This window comes from Equus przewalskii, chromosome 31, assembly GCF_037783145.1.
Source record: "Equus przewalskii isolate Varuska chromosome 31, EquPr2, whole genome shotgun sequence".
NCBI classification, from domain to species: Eukaryota; Metazoa; Chordata; class Mammalia; order Perissodactyla; family Equidae; genus Equus; species Equus przewalskii.
The window spans coordinates 318,219-339,633 of record NC_091861.1 but is presented as its reverse complement, the minus strand read 5'-3'; the positions used below and the strand labels follow the sequence as shown (position 1 = coordinate 339,633).

General features: G+C 42.0%; 1 protein-coding gene across 2 annotated transcripts; it reads right to left on the bottom strand.

Moving 5' to 3' along the window:
* Positions 1-961: 961 nt before the first annotated feature.
* On the bottom strand, positions 962-10,945 carry HNRNPU (heterogeneous nuclear ribonucleoprotein U). Of its 2 annotated transcripts, none has more exons than XM_070602111.1 (14): positions 10,117-10,945; positions 9,301-9,412; positions 9,152-9,225; positions 7,008-7,147; positions 6,304-6,403; positions 5,772-5,884; positions 5,177-5,440; positions 4,744-4,863; positions 4,277-4,405; positions 4,007-4,175; positions 3,475-3,729; positions 2,967-3,151; positions 2,536-2,607; positions 962-2,070 (listed from the first exon to the last, which is right to left on the bottom strand). In XM_070602111.1, exons 1-14 carry the CDS (start codon positions 10,748-10,750, stop codon positions 2,017-2,019), a joined length of 2,421 nt encoding a protein of 806 aa, XP_070458212.1. In that variant the 5' UTR covers positions 10,751-10,945; the 3' UTR covers positions 962-2,016. The 2 variants fall into 2 exon arrangements, with proteins under 2 accessions (XP_070458212.1, XP_070458213.1); XM_070602112.1 differs by having other exon boundaries at positions 10,060-10,919.
* Between the last annotated feature and the right edge of the window lie 10,470 nt (positions 10,946-21,415).

The window sequence follows — 21,415 nt, the reverse complement described above, 5'->3', positions numbered from 1 at the left end:
ACCTAAACATTTAGGACACCTAAACATTGATTAGTAACAAAGTTTTAATTTTTTCCCCTGGGTAAGTCCATGCAATCCTACTAATAACGTATACTGAGACAAGGAGCTCATCATGCCAATGGTTGCCGAAGTTAACTGCTAAAAAGACAAAAACCCTTGAGACACTACCTTGTACTGTTAACTGTTCTTACAATAATTATACGATTAGCCTTTGTTTCAAAAATTTCTCAACTGAACCTATACCGTCGTCTAAAACTCAACTCCAGCTCAGCTTGTAGCAAGAAAATTCCTAGGAGTATGAACAAATTAAAAATCTGATTTAAAATGGCTAAATCAAAAATCTAAGCAATAAGAAATATAAACAAACCTAAACTTACCAGAAGCAACCTAAGACACCAACAAGACACTAGACTAAAGTCAAGTTTTAGTTCTACAGTTTGACTCCTGATTCCTCACTTGACATTAGTGAGGGTCCTTTAGAAGATTAAAGTGTTCTGTGCAAACCCAATAAAATTACAATTCGGGGATCTAATTTTATCACATAGCTACAGTAAGTTAGCAGTGTTGTGTAGTAGTGAAATCACTGGCTTGCATGACGGCTTCTAAAAGCATCCGTTCCCAGAGTTTCATGTATTATATATATGTATATAAAATAATCAGTTGAGGACAGCCATTAGCATTTTGTAAAGATGATAAACTGCGTGTTAACTTCTCCCAGCCAGCAGCACCTTTTCCCCTCATTAAATGTTAAGTCATTTGGGGGGGGGAGGGGAAGGGAAGATTTCAACTTTACTTCGTAATTAAAATCAATTGTCAGTATACATTTAAGTTTTTAAAACCTAAATGTTCCAAGTACAGAGTAAAGAATAAGCTGTCCAGAAAGCACACACTTAAATTTTCTCCTCTTGGGAGTCTTATAAAGGGATTTTGAACCTTGATGGCGAGAATCCCAAAACGAGAGTAAAATGAATTCTTTTTATTGCAAACAAACGTCTAAATTAATTTCTCCACCCACTTTCTTTAGAAAGAAAAAGAAATCAGCAGGCTAAGGAGATACCCATTCAAGAACTGACATGATTAAAAATTAAGATATAAATGGGTGACTCACAATTTCATTAGCTTACAAAGATGGTGGAGTTAACTACTACAAGCACACTAGTTATACAGTATTTTGTGGGAGAAGGGCATACAGACATAGCTAACTTCATATAGATCCCATTAGACAACTGGATTTACAACAAGTTTTTTAATAAGAAATGGGCAAAGCCAGCTTTCTTTTCAGAATCAAAATGCAGAACAAATGGAAAAATTATGGTATTTAACCTTCACAAGTTTGAGCCTCCACAAATAATGCAACCAAGTTTTACATTTTTAACAGCCCTTCTACATACACTCCATCTTCTCTATCTCGTTCCAAGCTTTATCTTCAGTTCCAATTATGCCAATTCCATTGTTATTTAAAAGAAAAAGCCTTCCCAGTTATTGTCAGAAACTACTATTTAGCTCACCCCCTCCACTATTCAACAAACTACAGAGAGGATGGAGTGTAATATGAGCAGTACAGAGTCTTATGCAATTCATGAGGACCACTTAGTCCTTACATGAATCTGGTTGCTAACATTTCTATTATATTGTGACAATGACTCCCGACTGTTATCTCTGTGAGAAATGAGGGGAGTAAATTCTTAATAAAAGACACCAGGTACAAAGCAACATTTTACTTTTGTTGTGATAAAAAAAAAAGTCACATTTTACAGATAAAATGTAGAACCCTGAAATACTGACACATTCTCTTATCGTGCACAATGCTGAGGTTCTCTTACGATTCACTTTAAAACTGCAATTAAAAATGTACAAAAAAGAAAAGAAAAAAAATCAACCCACAAAGCTTCTAAAAAAGGAACCCGCAGGCACTTCCTCTTGTGGAATGTTTAAAAAGTTAGCCTACTAAAGAAAACAGTCGACTTCTTGTGAAGGTTTTGGAGAAATATGTATCAGTTCGTTTTATTTGGGTATTCAATAATATCCTTGGTGATAATGCTGACTCCATGGCTTCTGACCCCAGAATTGCTGTAAGAGAAAATTTTTTTTTTAAAGAAAAAACATCAATAAGCCACTCAAACTGCTTTTAGGAATTGACAATGAATCTAATTCAGAGTAATTGCTGGAAACAAATTTATACCTGTCATACCTGATTTCTATCAAACCAGATTTAGTTAGTCTTAATATCCCATTATCAATAAACACATTACAAAAAGAAACACATCGTAACTTGGTTAGTTTATACAACTTAAAGCTAGTAGTAAAAAGAATCAAGTGTATTAAATAATATTACTTTATTAAAAACATACTAAGTTACAGCAAACTCCAACCTATTTTTCCTTCAAAAAATAAGATTATGGCTACAACTTCAACACAATTCATTCACACCTTGCCCTGTAACACTTATAATCATTTCAATCCCTGGACAAAATCTTTTCCAAGACTGGTTCTTATGAACTCAAATACAATTAATGCACGTAAGAAATTACTTACACCCTGCTGCCACTGGTTGTAGCCCTGAGATTGATTTTTGTAGCCGCGATTGTTTCCTCGTCCTCTAAAGTTCTAAAAATAGGAAAAAGAATCTTTAAGAACTCAGAGTACAACTTGTTAGAATGTTTGTACGTGGTGGGGAGGAAGGGGCACAGCACAGAAGTGGATGGGCGGGCTGCTAGCCACTAAATTCTAGGCCCCTCTGCTGGTTTGTTCTGAGGTGTTTGTTATAAGACATCACCTGACTTGTGCATCTGGAAATCAAAACTAGTTAAGTAGACTGATTTTACCATCACTAGTTTAATTTTACTTATGTCAATGCATACACAGTGTTCCTTACAATTCTTACTGGGGCTATGCAACATAAGCTTACAACTTTCCAGACTAGACTATACAGAAAATCGGTCCCTGCAGGGATCTTAAAGCATTACCTGGTTGTAGTTCCCTCTGTTGGGCATTCCACCTCTGTTGTAGTTCCCTCTGTTTGAATAACCACCTCGGCTGGGAAAAACAGGGCCACGAGGGTATGGATAGCCAATTCCACCACTTCCACCACCGCCACCACCTCTCTGTGGCATATTGCCCCTCCTATTATATCCACCACGATTCCCAGGAGCTAAAGACAAGAAACGTTTACTTTAATAGTGCGTTGTACTTCTTTTACATATGATTTATGGTCCTTCTGGACCGTTACTTTACTTTAGGGGAAAAATAATATTTAAAGACAAAAGTAACATTTAATTTAACCATTCACAAAGCCTAGCTATGTTTGCTATCAAATCACACAAAGATTTTAAGTTAGATACCGGGGCGGCTAGGATCAACATGAGGATCAAACTTTCTATGTTAAATTCAGCTAAATCACATATAGACCCAAACTAGAAGAGTACCATGTTTCCATTTTGAATCAAATAAACAGAATACTCAAAATTAACTTGCCTCCTCCTCTGAAATTTCCACCACGCATATTGAATCCACCACGTCCTCTATGGCCACCACCTCTGTTAAACTGGTTCTTGCCACTCTTATTTTTATTGCTCTTCTTTGAGCCAGTGTTCTGTTTCTTTTCTGGTGGAAGAGCCTTTTTGCTTTCTTCCTTATACTGCTCCAAAAGTTTCTGGGCTTCCTCCTTCTGAAGTTCAACATAGGTTATTTCATCAAAGCACTCAGCTACCTCTGGCAGCGTAAAGTTTCCTATAAGGAATAAGGTCAGATTAACTTAAAAACCCACCACATACAGTCACAATCCTAAAGTCTACAATTCTTGAATGGCTTCAGTTCTTTCAATACACAATACAATCTACTCATAGTTTACTAACATATTTTCCTAAAAACAGAAATAAGCCAGACACTCATTTACAAAGAGTTAATGTAACTCCTAAAACCGTATTACTGGCAGAAAACGTTAATTTGAGCTTACAGATACAAATCCTAAGATTCAACATAGTAACAAGAGAATTAAATTTCATGCCTTTCATTTTGAGGACTGCATGCTCTGGTAGGTCTTTCCCCTCCACTTCTGCTTTCTTCTGTGTTCTCTGCTTATAGTCTTCATCTTTTGGGCAAACTACGACAGCTTTTCGTTGGAAGCCTGCAAAGAGGCACATTTTTCTCCTCTGGGCAGCAGCAGATACATTTGTCTTAAAAAAAAAAAAAAAAAAGTTAGTTTATAATTCCAAACATTAATTCTATGCGAAACCCAATCATCAATTACTTCTTTTAACTTCAAGCTACAGCTTACCTGATCCAGAATGAAATTTCGCTTCTTACGGGCAGCAATCTCAATAAACTTTCCAAGACACTGTGGAGCTCTCTGCAACAGCGTGTTGAGTTTTCCAGTATCTGCCATTTGCTTCTTAAAACCTGCCACCTATTTTTAAAAGTTAAAATTTCCTTTGAACTTATGAATCTCAGGCTAAGCTTTTAGTATCAGCTTAGATCTATATGGAAGGCAGGCACTTTAAAATTTAAATATGGTCTTTTCTCATTCCTACACAAAAAAGATCACTTTATCATGTAACAAGACCCTATGCTATTCTTTTTTATCTTCTGGATGTTAAGAATTCAAAAAATTATATAGAAAAGACAATGAAGACTAGCCAATGGAAGGCAGTTTACTTTACAGATAAAGAGCCTACTTAAGTAACCAATTTAACTTTGTCCACACTCCTACCTCTAAGATGATCAAGCCTTAAACATTTTACTCACCATCATTTTATCCATTATGGTATTTGTTCCAAGAATGTTGTATTTACCAGGATTTTCTGCTGCATGTTTAGTAACCCAGGTTGTTTTTCCAGCTCCTGGCAAGCCAATCATCATAACCACCTACAATGGAAAAAAAGGTTATTTCACTGTCTAATCGCCACTTTACAATTCTTCAAATATATTTTTAATACACAACCACCCAGTTTAAATGACTAAATTTTCACAGCCCTGTAACAAGGGAATTCCTGTTTGTGGAAAATTTAACATTCTCCATCGACAGAAAAGACAGCTACTAAGAGAAAAATCACTAGCTGAGAACAACACGTATGGCAGAAAATAAATGAAACAGACCAACCAACCAGCTCTTCTAAATGTCATTTATGCCAAGCAAAGGCAATCTTCACACTATTAAAAAAAAAAAAAAATCACTTACTTCACAATCTTTCTTCTCTTCAGGCCCCTTCGGTCCTCTAACTCGATCCTCCAAGGGGACATTCTGGATAAAAGTATAGTCTTCAGGTATTGGAAAATATGGCTTTTCCTTCTGACCAAAATTAAATTCAACTGCACAGTTGTGGCAGAGAACATGTGGGAATAGTGGCCGTCCAGCAAGAACTTCCTTACTGATTTTAAAGGCAATGCCAAGATCTTGTCCATTCTTTGCATAAGAGAGTTCCACTTCATCGCTTTCAAAGTTCTGTTAATTAGAAGAGAAATCAGCGGTTTTAATCTGCTTCCTATAAGCCATCTAAGAAACTTCAAAATACAAACTAGGAGTGAAGCTTATCCTGTGGAAAACATATTTAGGTTAAATGTTAAGAGCTTTCTGATGGTTATAAACAATGAAACACCTATATCCAGAAGCAGAAACAATACCCTAGAAGATAGACCTCAGTTTTAGATCAACTTCCTATTAAGTAGTTTTCACTCAAAATGAGTTACTACTGAAGAGTCACACTGATACGGCTTAACAAAGAATCCTGGCTAATAACTTGCCATTTATATGTGGAAATTTAGCTATGACTTACAGCAAAACATGTAATCACATCATTTTCGTCAAACTTCTCTCCATAATCTTCAGTCTCACAATTGCAGGTTTTTATTCCTTTTAGAGAATATCCATAAGAAAATTCTTCCTCACCTAAGAAAATAATTAACTTTCATGAAGCTAATCTCTAAAAGCAGTCCAATGACCCACATATTTTAATATTCGAGACGCAGGGTTCAACAGAAATGAATATATAATCTAACATTCTTTCACTTACACTGACTTTATACTAGATACAGAATTAATGAGAGCTAGGTGAGTTTTATAACTAGTCAATAAATTGCATCCCATGGAGAACATTCTATTTTAACCACTGGTCGTAAAACAACTCCTAACCATAAAGGAAGAAAAATGGAAATTTACCCTGTGTCTACTACATGCTAACATTATTCATCTTGACAATATTAAGATTGGATAAAAACAGGCAAAAGGTTCAGAATGCCTTCTAGTCTAACTACTGAAATCAGACCCTAAACACTCATGAGCACATGGTACTCAAATGGAAACTTTACCAAGCAACATTCCACTTGTGGTTAGTGACCAGCCAATACGAACTTCATGTATGTCAATATCTTTTGTATATAAATGCCTCACTGGGATCTTCTCTGTAACCTGAAAATCAAATCGTTAAGTGATTAAACCATAAACCAAGGAAGATAAACGCTTGAACCCTAACTTATATTTCATTTGGGCCATGGGCTAATATTTCTCTAACTACTAATACAAAAAGACACCCACCGTACCCCACCACCCCCAGCACTAAACTTTAAAAATTGATGTGTAAGAGCTTATAAATTGAAACTGAAAACAGTTCAGGTTAAGTACTTGCTTGATCCACACTTAGGAGAATTAATGTTTAATAATTACATATTCTGAATTCTCAATTTAAAACCAATTAAGGTATACCTTTAACATGTTTTCTCGGGAACAAAACCAGGAGCCTAACCAAATTTTTATTATTTTCAAACCCTTGGTAGGCCTTTCAAGTGCCTGATTTAAAAAAAAAAAAAAGAGCACTCTAAATAACATGCTGGCTCTCTATCACAAATTGTGATATAACAAACATGTTCAACTATTACGAAACTAAGATTCCAAGCCCTTCTTCTAATCCAAAGAAACCACAAAAAGAAAAAGTTCCACTAACACTTAATAGTGTCAGGCAAATGAAAACTGAAAGGCTCTTAAAAAAACTACACAAATCAAAAATTGCCTTTACCTTCATCTCAAAACAGACTTTGCCCTTTGACACACCATAAGATGCCCTTCCTCCAGCCCAAAGAAAAGCAAAACTCTCCATAGTAAGGGAAGAAGCACTGAGACGATCTCTTGATATTTTAAAATGCAGATCACAATTATCTGTAATTATATCAAATACCATATTATTTCTTTTGACATCCAATGTAAATATATTTGCTATGTAAACAAAACTTGGTTATTAAATTTTTGCACATGTTAATGCTGAATAAAACGTTTTTACGGATCATGCTGTTGTAATTTTCAATTTACACCCCACTCCCACCAAGTCACTGTTGCCAAATTATGAATTAAAGTGTAAACTACCTATAAAACTAAGAAGGTTTAACACGTATATTTTAAGTATATAAAATAAGACAATGTGACATCAATACATACCTGCTCTGCTCTTTACCTTGATTTAGAGGCAAGCAGTAGAGGATAGCAGGAAATCAAAGTGAAGCATGCCAGAACCAGGTAGAATTTACCAGTGCCACAATAAAACTGAAGGGAGGCCATGACCAAGTATTTTAAAATGGGAGTATGAGCTGTTGAGCCTGCACTTTTTAATTTTAAAACACCAGGGACCCTAGATCCTCAATTCTTTTCTAAAACTTGTGAAGAAGCTAGCCTCGACCTACAAAGAACAAACCTGGTCGTCCAAGGCTGTTGATATCACAGCATTTTAGGTCCCTTTCCCCCCAGGCTTGCCTGTTAGTCAACAACTGGGGATTATCCAGTTCCATGATTATCCAAATCCCAAACGTCTTTAACCTAGCTATCTTTGGGTCACTGGCTATTAGCATGCCCCTTCTCAGAGTTCTCACTTGACAGAGAGCTAAGGTTAAGTTAGACAGCTGTTTTCTTAAGTTTTTATGGATGAGAGAAAATTAAAGCTACAGTTTGGAATTCTCCTTAAATTAGCTTTGCTCTGAAAATTCCTGATAATCACTGATAAAATTTTCCATTCATCAAATTGTTTGAACCCAATATTGCACTTAAACTGATATTCCTAAGTCATCAGCTAAACATCTGCTTTATATTAATAGTAGTATCTTCCTGAATTATTGCTTCAGTATCTTGCCAATTCCTACTGAGTTGATATTTAAGCAACTGAAGTTAAAACTTTCAAATCAACTACCTTCCCACGTGCAGTTTCTTCTTTTAAAAAGGGTACCTTGTAAAAGGCACTCAATAAGAAACAAGACTTTTACGTTTATGCTCTTACAAAGCATAATGTATTCAAAACGTGAGAAGCTAAGCTTCCATTCCCTTAGATCTACAGGGCAAGTTGACACCTTACCTCTATTTTTCATGCAATTATTTCTACCATTTGCTGTTTATCACACTGAAAGAATGGTGAATTGCGATCAGATACTAAAAGAAAACTTTTTTGTAATTAAAAAACTATAAATCTGACAGCCAAGGCCCATTTAAAGGTTTGCAATACTTCCTCATACTCAATTGCAACCCAACTGGGTAAAGGAGCAGTATTTACAGCGCTGCCATTGATACCATTCGCTGCTGAAGAAAGCTAGTGGCCCAGTGAAAGCCCACTGCTGCTGCCCCAGGTCTTTGGTAGAAATCAACTTATGTTAAAGCAGCAGCTACTGAACTGGAATTGAGAACAAAAGAGCAGTTATTGAAAAAGTATTATTACAATCTTGTAGAATAGGGAATATACTCGGGTGCTAACGGGAAAAGTCATTAAGAAATTATCTAACCAGCCCAAATAGCTCACAATATAATTCCACCAAAAACCGAAATTACTTTATTGTAGAAGCCTATAAGGACAAATTATAGGTAGTCTTACAAGTTTCCATTAGCTAGCTAGTCAAAAGCTGGCATTAATCTTACATTCCTACAAATGAGAACTTCGAAGTCCCATAAAAAATTACCAAATTCCTAGAGCCTGTAAAATTATCAGTACAACACAACTGATACTATACTAAATATCAGGCTACGGGGATCTGAACATAAACCATCATCTTCCTTCTTTTAAAAAAACTTATGCTAAGTTTTCCGCCATTTAAGTTCCACGCACTGCATTAAGTTTTCTAACGTTCTGGAACCAAAAATCACCACCTCTGCTAACTGGGGGAGGAGGGAGAGAAAAGCTTCACTTACAAGTATCAAGACAAACCACTGTGTCATCGAAGTGTTCATCTTCTTCCTCCACTGGCGGCTGAGGAGACTTGGCTCTGAAAGACACAAGCGTCTCCTGAGGCGCGCCCCGGGACCAGCCCGCGACACGCGACGCCGGGCCGCGGCCCTACCTGCTGTACTTGTTCTCCTCAATGTACTCGAAATAGCCGCGGCCGTGGTCCTCCCGAGGTCTCTTCACCCCTCTCTTTTTATCTCCGCCCTTCTGCTCTGCTTTGCCGTCTCCTACAACACACAACGCCCCGACATGGAGCCGCGCCGCCACGCGGGCGGGGCGAAGCCGCTCCGGCTCCGGGGAGCGGAAAGCTCGAGCCTGCCCTGCTCTTTCCGGCAAGCGTTTTCCATCGGCGCATCAAATGCGAAAGCAACAGCCATCAGCTTGGAATCGGACTGGCGTCAGTGACGCAGTCTTCAGACACGGCTAATTTGGCAGTCTCCTCGAAGGTTCGAGAAAGCTAATGAACTCCAGCGCGGCCCCGGCGCCGAGCCCACGTGCCGCCCGGCAGGCAGGGGGGCCGCCCGCCCGGCCGCCGCCCCTCCCCCGCCGCCCGCGCCCCGGCCGCATTGTGCCCTTCCGCCCCGCCCGCCGGAAGTGACGTCACGCGGGGCCCGCGCGCCTTGCACAATGCGCGGCCCAGCGCCGCCGAGGCGCGCCCGCGGCCTCCCCTCCCCCCGACATGTGCCGCCCCGCGCCCGCAGCGGCGCCCCCCCCGGCGGCTGCGGCGCCCGGCCGCCAGCCACATAATGGAGGCGCCGCCGCGCCGCGCCGCGCGGGCTCCCCCACCGGCGGCCCCGCCCGGGGCTCCGCGGGGCTCCGGCAGGCCCGGGGCACGGTCCCCACCCGCCGCGCGCGCCGCACACGCAGCACTCACCCGCCGCCGGAGCCCCGGGGCGACCGCCGCCTCCGCCGCCTTCCGCCTTCTTCTTACCTCCCGCCTGCTGCTGGCCCTGCCTCGCGCCGGGCGGCGCCACGGTCACGGCGAACAGCGAGGTGGGGCCGCCGCTCTTGCCCCCCGCCTCCTTGGCGGCCCCGCGCTGCTGCGGGGGCTGCGGCTGCGGCGCCGCCGGCGGTTGGGGCTGCTGCTCGCCGTGCCCGTTCTCGTCGCCCGCGCCCTCCTCCTCGTCGCCGAGCTCGTCCTCCCCCTCCTGGAAGCCCTGATCGTCGCCGTTCTCGTCCTCCGAGGCGGCCTCCTCCTCCTCCATCGGGCCCGCGTCGGCCGCCCCCGCCGCCCCGTTCTCCTCGCCCAGCTCCATCTGGTCGCCGTCCAGGGCGGCGATGCCCTCCTCCTCCTCCTCGTCCTCCTCCTCGTCGTCGTCGCCGCCGGCCGCGGCCTCCTGCTCCAGGCCCGCGCCCGAGCGCCCGGCCGAGTCCCCGCCCAGGTCCAGGCTGCCGTTCCCGGGCTCCATGGCGGGGCGGCCGCCGGCCTCCTCGTCGTCCAGCGCGGCCTGGAGCCGCTCCATGAGCTCGGCCTTGAGGCCCTTGTCGGAGAGGCGCCGCTTCTTGAGCTCCTCCTTCAGTTCCGACACCTTCAGCTTCTTCACGTTCACAGGCGAGGAACTCATGGTGAGGCCCGATTCACGCTGGCGCTGGCTCGCTCTCGGCCCGGCGGCGGCTGCGGCTGGAGGATTCGTGCTGCAGAGCGGACCCGCCTGGTGTCGAACGGCGCCAATTCCTTTCACCGAGTTCGCGAGGGAGACGCGGACACTCGCCTGCGCGAGCGAGCACGCAACGTCCTCTCGCAGGGGCGGCGCCGCGCACGCAATATAGGCGCCCCGCCCCCGCCGGGAGCGCGCCCGCGCCCGGCCCCCGCCCCCCGCCCGCCCCCGCGCCGGGCCGGGCCGGCCGCGCGGCCAGGCCGCGCCGCGGAGGGTTCACCGCCTTCGGTTAAGCCGGCCCGCGGAGGCCGGCGCCCTCCTCGGCGTCCCCTGGCCACGCTCGTGTGCTCTGCGCCTCTCCCGCCCGGAGGCCGCTTTTACCTAAACACGCCCTGACCTCAGCTTGGCATTTTCAACGGAAGCCTCCATCTTTTCTTCCATCTTAGATTTGCTTTCTTATCGGTGTCTCTAGATATTTGTCTAAAACGCCCTAAAATTTTATTTCAGTTCTGACTAGTACAACACAAATTGACAGTTATTCTCGGGGGATTTCCTTCCGCTCAATATGTGGTTTGATTTTCCTGAGTCCTGCCTCGCGAGCTGGCTCTGAGCCGGGCAGGGCGCGCGCCGAGCCGCCTTTGTCCCCGCGGGCCTGGCGCGGCGCGGGCGGGCGGGCCTGGCGGGCGGGCGGGCCCCCTCGGGCTGCCGGACTGCCGGGCTGCCGGCGCCTCGCGGGCCCAGTCGCGGCCGCTGTCAGGGCGGCACTAGTAGCCGAAGCAGTGAAGCCTCGGAATTGCACTTCTGAGTTTTCTCTACGTACCGAAATGATGGGTCTCCTGTAAGATTGGTTGTGGCCAACGTAGGACCTGGTCTCCAGTTAGGAAGTCCCAGTAGCTCACAATGAGGGTGAGACCCATCTAGATCGCACACTTTGATTCTATTGCTGTTGCTGTAGAAACACTCGACCAAATCATGCTCAAACTAAGGAAAGCTCATGAAAATAAGGGGCTGTGATTCTGTAAAAAGAAAGACTACCACTTTCGGAAAAAATCTGTTATTTTGGTATAATTTAGAAGTTTAGTTTTTCTCTTTACTAAATGGAAGGTGTGTGATGTTCTTGAGATTTTAGATGGGGTGCCAGAATTTAGATTTGTGATAGGGGTGAACATCCGAAACCCCAGAGAATCTGCACGGTGATGAGGCGGTGTTCCACTCTCTCTGACTAAGGAGGTCAGGAATACCCACTCTTTGGTGCTTTAGCTGGCACAATAATTGCTGCCCCAGTGTTAGAAATTTGGAGAAACACACGAACTTTTACCCATAGGCTACTCTGATTTAACTGATTAATTGATTAATTTTATTTTTAAAGTTTCTTTTCCATAGATTGTAAGAAGCATGTACTTTACCATGCAGTCGTCATGAAGATGAAATATTAACATTTGTGAAATGATTTGAGTTGACATTAATGGACTATGTATAGTACTGATAATTCTCAGTTGAAGTTAATGGAGGTGGAATGGATAGCACCAAGAATAAGAACTTCCAAATAGTGCCAAAAACTCGTTTTAGTCTTTGATTCTAATGTCCTTGGAGCTTAAAAACAAGTTACAAAATGGAATTTGAACTTTTCAAGTTCTTTCTCCTTGTTCAAAAATGGGAATAGAACTGCAGGAGGCTTACATGTTCACAAACTGGAGAATTTGTCCCATAATGAATCAGAGTTAAATATAGTTATAATGATGGTCCTTTAAGGTCATAAGTGGCCTTAGGTATTTTTGCGTTTTTAGATATTAGTGATAGGAAAACAACGTCCATCTAACTGGAAAAACTAAACTATGAAAATAAAGTTTATATCATCAATTTATAACAATCGTTCTTGGTATGTTAAATCAGTTGTAATAACAAACATGAAATATAACATTAGATGGACATGAGAAAGTTCCATGGCGTTATCTCCAAGAGCTTTGCACACTTCTGGAGTTTCATGGAGCCTGGAGATCATCTTTAGTCTGCTCATTGTACAGCCCAGGAAGCTGAGGCCCTCACTCCCCCCCAGTGCTCCTTCATTACATTGGGCCTTCTGCGGTAATATTTGAAAGGAAAATAGCTTTTATAAATGCTCAAAAAGACTTCTTCTTACTGTTTGTCCTTTTTACAAACAGGTGAAATCTGCCGTTCGATATTTTATCTTACCACTTGAAAGGACAAATAGTGACTTAATTTCACTAATTGCTTTTGCTTCTTGTACTTTAATGCTATCACGATAGTCATGTTCTACAGAGACGAGTGAAAGTACAGATCACTGCCTGTAAATCGCTGAGGGACCCACAAGGAGCTTGCCATTCCCCCTTTTTGAAATCCTAGAGACTACCAAGAATACAGAGTGAGAGAGGGGACACATTAACTCTTGATAACGAGTAAAGAGCAAATTACCCATGGGTAAGAGATCTATGAGAGGTCATTATTAGGGCGCTCAGAATATATAGCTTACATTTTGAGGTTGAAACAAAGGCACATACTTAAATGCTCCTGTTCATCACAGAATTCACTCAGCAGATATTTTTTGAGCACCTTGCCTGAGACAGGTACTGGTCTGCTAGGAACACCGCAGTGAAGTATGTAATTATGCCTTCACTATTCTAGGGAGAGTTAGTCAATAAATAAAATAGAGATGGTAACCCGTACTGCAGGGAAATATAAAACAGGAAGGGGCAGGGTGTGCTGAGGTGGCGGTGAGCTTTTCAGTTATAAACGGGGTGGTCAGGCAAGCCTAAGAAATAAGGTAACATTTGAGCAAACATCTAGAAGAGGTGGAGGGAAGAAGAGTAAATAGAGAGGCCTGAGGGGAAAGGCAGGGAGTGAGATCAGAGGCTGAGAGAGGAGGGGAGGTGCAGATTGTCAGCAGCCTTGCAGGCCGTTTTGTAAGGACTTTGGCTTTTGACTCCAGTGAGAAGGAAGACATTGAAGGGTTGTCAGCAGTGAAGTGACCTGAGCTGACAGGAATGCTACATTCAATGGACTCAAGATGCTATTTCATTTAACTGTGTATTTTTTGAATAATACAATCAAGCCCGATTTAAATTAATGAAGGAAGCAAGAAATGTACTGAGATACATTTTCCAGTCTTCTTACAGAAATGTAAGAAGTTACAAGGACCTCCAAATTATTATGTATTAAAATCAGAATTTTAAATAGAGAAACAGGAAAGCTCAACTGGAAGGGAGAATGTATCAAATTCTGGTTAAAAGTGGAGGCTTGGGGCCGGCCCGGTGGCCGAGTGGTTAAGTTACCACGCTCCACTGAGGCGGCCCAGGGTTTCACCGGTTGGGATCCTGGGTGCGGACATGGCGCCGCTTGTCAGGCCATGTTGAGGGGGCGTCCCACATGCCACAACTAGAAGGACCTGCAACTAAGATATACAACTATGTAAGGGGAGGGGGTGGACTGTGGTTGGGGAGATAAAGCAGGAAAGAAAAAAAAAAAGATTGGCAACAGTTGTTAGCTCAGGTGCCAATCTTTAAAAAAAAAAAAAAATAGAGGCATAACAATAGACAGACCAGGCTGGAGCCCCAGCCAGACCACAGAGAAGCTCTGGGACCTTCACAAGCCACCTCTCTCTCTAGGCCTGAGTTTGCTCATTTATAAAACGATACCCGCCTTATGAGGTTGTTGGGAAAATTCAGCAAGGTAATGAATATAAACTCTTGAGTACAGTGCTGGCACAGTGTGAGCTCAATAAATGTTAGTCTTCATTAGGTATGTAGAGCAATTTAATGAACTTAAGAAAATCTAGAATTGAATTATTAATATTAAATCTTATTTAGGAAATCGACTCTACATATTTTGCAAAGTGTCAGTGAATCGTTCAAGGTAAGATGTTAGTCTGGGAAAAAGTGAAATGAAGTACAGGTAGGAGAGTGCAGACTTGACTTCTAGGCCCATCGCTGTCACTATAACCAGCTATGTGACCTTTGGTAAATTGTATGATCTCTCTGGATGTTAGTTTCCTCATCTGTAAATGAAGCAGAGCAGATCAGAAGATTTACAGAGTCCCTCCAGTGAGAACCTTCTACGATTTTCTTCTTTGCTGACTCAATAGTATAAATGGGGGAGCAATGTTAAACTTTGAAATAATTGTTATTCATATTCAGGTTCTGCCTGTTATATTTAAAACTTTGCATGAGTCTCAAAGCATTTTACAATTAATTAGCAGACATGAAAATGAGCTGTCATTCTACAGTTTTTGAATTTTAAGTGGCACAAAATACTCCTATTTACATGAGACTTGGCTACCACAACAAGCTAGAAGTTTTAGAGTAAATGGTTTCTATTTGAATCATCTTGTCTTTGACGTTATGAATTTCTGTCTTCACATAAATTGTGTAACTTCTATAGAATAAGACGTCCCCATTTGAAAGTTGCAGGAAAACTAGAATCATGTGGTTCATAGTAAGATATCAGAACTTTTCTGATAACTAAAATATTTACCAGGTGAAGGCTGATAACATTTACCAAAATTTGTCTTACACAAAGGCAAGTTGAGTGATGAGGAGTTTATAAATTCTACGCTATCACAAATTTGAGTGCCTGGCCAGTGCCACAGTACAATGGATGGAGAAAATATTTAGACCATCCATTTTACACAACCAGGAATGAGATGAAGGACTAAAGTGATTAATAACCTCATAAGTTCTCGCTTTCTACCTGCGCCATAATCATCTCTCTCAAAGTTAGTCAGAGTTCCTTGACGGCAGGGAGCAAGATGGACTTGACTTTTCCAGCACCTGTGCAGTGTCTTCCATCAGCATTCACTGAGAGCCCAGCACTGCACTGGAAACAAGATGAAGGCTCAGTAATGAAAAATATCCTCTGAAAACGTGTGAAATGTACCGAAACCCTGAGGTGCACTGAATAATTCTTGATTTTAAGAGAGATTTCTCAAAAAATCAAGTAGAGGCTGTGATAATAAATTTTATTCACCAGAGCCTTCTTGACACAACACCTTAAAAGAAATAAATAAATAACAAGTAAATTAGTTTGCAAACTCAGCTTTCCACTTGGCTATTATTATTGCGGGCACCATTAGTGAATACCATCAGGGTTTGTCAGTGATCCTAAGATAAACTCTTAGAACTACTAAACACATTTTTTATGGCCCAGGGATTTAATTCCAAGTGCAGGTACTCTCCCCTCTACACCCACAGTGTATTGTGCAATTGCTTCCATCTAGCAAAGCAGGATTGTGTCAAAAACTGATTTCATATTCACGTTCACAGTAACCGCGCCCAAGGCTGTGTAGTCTCTTTCTCTGTTTTAATCTTCCATCTTTCCTAATCCATTTCCTCCTTAGGTAGTAGCAACACAGAAGTAGGTACTTCATATTCTCCATAACTTCCAACAATATTGCCAAGTATCAGATGATTAATAACTATTTTGACTTTATTCAGAAGGTGGTATTGAACTATTAAGAAAGTCTTCCAACTCCAGGTATAAGAACCATCAAAAAGTGTCATCAGTTGACTATGATCTGGGAAAGCACATAGAGATAACACACATAAGAGATTATTTACCAGTGCTAACCAATACAGCAGCCAGTAACCACAGATAGTTATTTAAATTTAAATTATTAAGATTAAATAAAATAAATATTAATAAAATTAAATTAAATTAGAACTGGCCCCGTGGTCTGGTGGTTAAGTTTGGTGCACTCTGCTTCAGCAGCCCAGGTTGGGTTCCTGGGTACAGACCTATACCACTCGTCGGTGGCCATGGATTGGCAGCAACTCACATACAAAATAGAGGAAGACTGGCTCAGATGTTGGCTCAGGGAGAATCTTCCTCAAGCAAAAAGAGGAAGATTGGCAACAGATGTTAACTCAGGGCCAATCTTCTTCACCAAAATCAATAATAATAATAATTAAATAAAATTAAAAATTAAATTCCTTGGTCACACTAACCACATTTCAAATGCTCCACAGCCATTTGTCTTATACTGGACAATGCAGAATAGATTGTTTCCATCATCAGAGAAAGTTCTTTAAGATAGCACTGTTATAGACTGTTTTGAAAGTACAACTTACACCAAAGAAGGAATCCTAGTCTATATATGGCTCAACAGACAGGCTAAATGGAAAGCTGGCCCCAGGAATTAGAGTAAAAATATTTATTATGTATATATATATGTAAATATATGTGTTTACATCATACATTTATAGACATAGACACACATATTCAACTCCCAATTTGTCCATTTATCTACTTAACAAATACTTATTGAGCAATCTGCTATGTACCATGTACTATACTCTGTGCAGGGAAAACAGATATGAATGACACAGTCCCAGACCTCCAGGAGCTTGCAGTTTAGAGAAAGAGACAAGCTATAACCAGGACGCGATGGGACACGAGTACAGCTACCTGGGGAGTCGGCCATCTTGACCATCTGCTGAACCTTTGTCTGTAGGGGTCCCATGGTGTATGTTTGTATACATGCTTGCCCACCCACGAGCATTCACACATGTGAAAGCAAAACAAAACAAAATCTCACATACACACTCAAGAAGCCAGTTGTATGACATCTACAAATAAACAGTAATTAGCTAAGATGATCTTATACTATACTCATTACTCTATATACAGAGCTGCCTATCATTTGCAGACTTCTGCCAGCTGATAACTAAGCAAATCCTTGATTAAAAACCGTCAGGAAAATAAATAAGTCCCAGGGATGTAATGTACAGCATGGTGACTATAGTTAATAATACTGTATGGCATATTTGAAAGTTGCTAAGAGATCTTAAAAGTTCTCATCATAAGAAAAAAATATATATATATATTTTGGCACCTGAACTAACGACTGTTGCCAATCTTTTTTTGTTTTTTCCTTTTTCTCCCCAAATCCCCCTAGTACATAGTTGTATATTTAGTTGTGGGTCCTTCTAGTTGTGGCATGTGGGACGCCGCCTCAACATGGCCTGACGAGCAGGGCCATGTCTGTGCCCAGGATCCAAACCAGTGAAACCCTGGGCTGCCCAAGTGGAGCGCACGAACTTAACCACTCGGCCACAGGGCCAGCCCCCCTCAAAAAATATTTTTAACTATGTTTGGGGATGGATGTTAGCTACACTTATTGTGGCGATAATTTTGAAATATACAAATATCGAATCATTATGTTATATACCCGAAACTAATATAATGTTATATGCCAATTATATCCCGATTAAAAAAAAAAGCCATCAGGGGTTTAGAGGGAAAAAATTGAACTCCTCCTAGTTGCCTAGACACTGTGCATACTCTGTGTCTATATAACTTTTCCTTCTTTTCCCTGTCTTCACTTTGCTCCACCCAAGCACACTTTAGATGATCTGTCTTTTAAGTTGGTGTGTTTTGTCCTGATTCCTTTATTTGTGATATTAACTGCCAGGATTGAGTGCCTGCTATGTTCTAGCCACTGCCAGTGCTAGGCATTTTATACAAAATATCTCTAATCCTCATAGCAATCTCATAAGGTAGAAATTATTAGTCTCAATTTTCTAGATATGGAAACTGAGAATCAGAGGAGTTAGGAAACTTGACCAAGCTTAATGAGTGGTAAAGCTAAGATAGCAAATCAGGGCTGCCTGGCTCCGATGCCCAAGCTCCTTCTCCTGCACCACGAAGTTTGAGTTCATTAGAGTTCCAAAGTCAAAACTGACACGCTCTGTGCCAACAAGATTTTATAGTATATAGTATAGGAGAAAGAGACAGGCAAACCACCAATTATATTACAAGATAATATGTGCTATGATAGAGGTGTGTATTCAGTTTGGGAAATGGAGCAAGGGGCTTCTTAGGGGAAAAGGCACTTGAGCTGAGTATTCAAAAGTGAGCAGGTGGGGGCCGGCCTGTGGCCGAGTGGTTAAGTTCACGCGCTCTGCTTCTGAGGCCCAGGGTTTCACCAGTTCAAATCATGGGCACAGACATGGCACCACTCATTAGGCCATGTTGAGGCGGCGGCCCACATACCACAACTAGAAGGACCCAGAACTAAAATATACAACCATGTACTGGGGGGATTTGGGAAGAAAAAGCAGGGGGAAAAAAAAAAGAAGATTGGCAACAGTTGTTAGCTCAGGTGCCAAACTTTAAAAAAATGAAAAAATAAAAAGTGAGCAAGGCTGAGAGAGAGGGAAGGGTGTTCCAGACAGTAGGAACAGCCTCTGCAAATGCATAGAAGTGAGAGGTGAGAATCATTCTATGGCTGGAATTCAGTATGGCTGGAGTACAAAGTTTTGGGGGCAGGAGCAGGGGCAGGAGTAAAGATGGGAAATAATTATAGGGAACAAAGAGGCAGATTAAAGAGAACCTGGCCAGCCAGCCAAGCTAAGTTGGAGCTTCAGCCACTGATAAAGAGGTGGGGGGGGGGGAGGGCGGGAGCACTGCAGAATTTTAAGCTGAGAAGTGGCATGATGAGGTCCGAATTTTAGAAAGATCATGTAAACAGAAGAGTGTTGAAAACTCACATGCCTATAGGTTCTAGGCAGGAAATATACATGAATGAAGAGGTCTAGGTGTAAGGAAAACTGCAGTCATGAGGATACATGGCGAGGGACACTTGGTCTCAGGTCAGGGGCACCTTGGGAAGGGTGGAGATTTCAGAGAACTGGAGAGAGAGCCCCTATTTAAAGGGGCAACCACTTCTGGCCTTGTGGGAAGGGGACCCAGGATTATCAAGTTTTCCCATTTTTTAAAGGAAGTGGGAAATCTTCATTTTTATATGACATCTCTTGAACTTTAGAGGTGGCCAACACAATGCAGGCCATCTGTTTGTAAGCCCTGGGGTAGAGGGCCTCGAAGGGGGCACAGGCAGGAAGACTGGTTAGAAGATTATTTGGTGTGAAACAGGTGAGAAGTGGTGAAGGCCACTCTGACCCAGGTCAAATGGATCACATTAGTCTTGAGAAGAGTAAAGGGGCTGTGAAGAAAGATTACTCAAGGTTCCTAGGGTTTTCTTAACCCCCAGAGATGTTTGTTTGGACTTGGACATGACCACCCCATCTGGGCAAATATAACTATTTGGGTTAATTTTCTAAACAGTGCTGCCATTAGAATGGAGATGGGATATCTTGTGGGAGTGGGCATGTGCTTTCCTAAGGGGGAAAAAAGCTGTGCAATGCCCAGCTTTTTGGGCTTTTGGACAAGGGCGTAGGAAGACATTCAACCTTTAACTAGCTCCTTTCATCCTCCTCACCCAAAAAATAGCGACATACAGATTAAGAGACGCGTGAATTAAGTCATGGAATCACAGCAAACTTCAGCACCATGTAAGCCCTGGGAACACCTTCCCATTTCCTCTCCATTTCTGTACCGTTGAAATGGGGCAAAACAATATCAAGGAGAGTTCTGAAGTGGACAGGGGCACAAGGGAAATGTGTAACCCAAGGGGAGGTGATCTGGGAAAGGAAGGCAGGCAGTCCCACTGACTGACCTTCTCAAGGGGGCACTGCCGTGTGTCTGGTTCATTCTGTGTTCTTAGCCTAGCCTGAGAAGTAAGCATTCAGGACAGGTGATGTGTGGCAAAAATGAGCTTTTGTAGATTGATATAGCTCAGCAAATGGCTACATCCCTTACCAGCCAGGTAACCTTAGGCAAAGTTGCTTCCTTCTCTCAGCTTCAGTCTCTTAACCCATGAAATGATCATGTCCTGTCTACCTGGAAGAGGTAAGAATCACATATGTGAAAATACTAAACTATCAAATGCTGTACAAATGTGTATAAAACTTACATAATTATGACTTACTCATCAAACATAAACTTTTGGGACAAAAGGAGTGGGAAAGTTTGAATCTACCTATCTCAATCTGAAGTTGAGTGGTAACAGTGTTTATTGAAAGACCTTGTAATTTAAGCTTGATAGCTCTAGGAATAAGAGAGCAGTATTGGCTGGGATAATAAGCTACACCTCTATTGACAGGGAGTTGAGACCATGCTCAGTTCATCTTTTCCTGGAGTAGTAAAGTAACATTTAAACAAATGGTCTGGAGAGACTCTTGACTCTTGAATACTTGTCTGTGCACAAGGTTCACAATCACCATTCTTGGTAAAGAAAAAAGATAACTGAGTGCCTTACTCACATTACTTCTGTAGAAGCATTGTTATTATTGTGAATAATAAAAAATTAAAACTGATAAGGCACTAAAAGAGTATAGTGCTTTAAAATGGGAAGATAAAGTCTTTGATTGTGCATCAAGTGGGCTTTTTTCAGTAATGGTGATGAATTGGCTCCACCGTGCATTCTCACCCAGGACTGCTCAATGATCCGTGTTTGACGTTAAGACACCATCAGCTGAAAGCAGCACAGTCTCAGTGTGCAGAATGGAGCTTTACCTTGGCGGTGCTTACTGTGTCCATATCTTCCCCTCTAGAAATTGAACGTCTGAAGCTGGCCTTTATTATATAAATAGTCCTACAACAGATGAGTTTGAAACAAATTCGCTCTCAGATTATGTTGATAATATTGCCTAGGCGAGCTAATTAAGCTGTTTGTAAACAGAATCTTAATTTACGTTTGTCCAGAAGGAACTGAGGGAATTTACTTCCCTGCCCCCTAGGGAAGACATGAATCAACAAATTGAGAGAGGGAGGCCGGTTATA

Bases quoted from the DNA above. Each gene is read 5' to 3' on its own strand.
- HNRNPU (XM_070602112.1), bottom strand. From the start codon at position 10,750: ATGAGTTCCTCGCCTGTGAACGTGAAGAAGCTGAAGGTGTCGGAACTG. The intron at 9,413-10,059 runs GTGAGTGCTGCG...TGTGTGTTGTAG, and splicing joins CCCCGGGGCTCCGGCGGCGG to GAGACGGCAAAGCAGAGCAG. The intron at 5,885-6,303 runs GTAAAGTTTCCA...TTATTTTCTTAG, and splicing joins CACAAGTGGAATGTTGCTTG to GTGAGGAAGAATTTTCTTAT.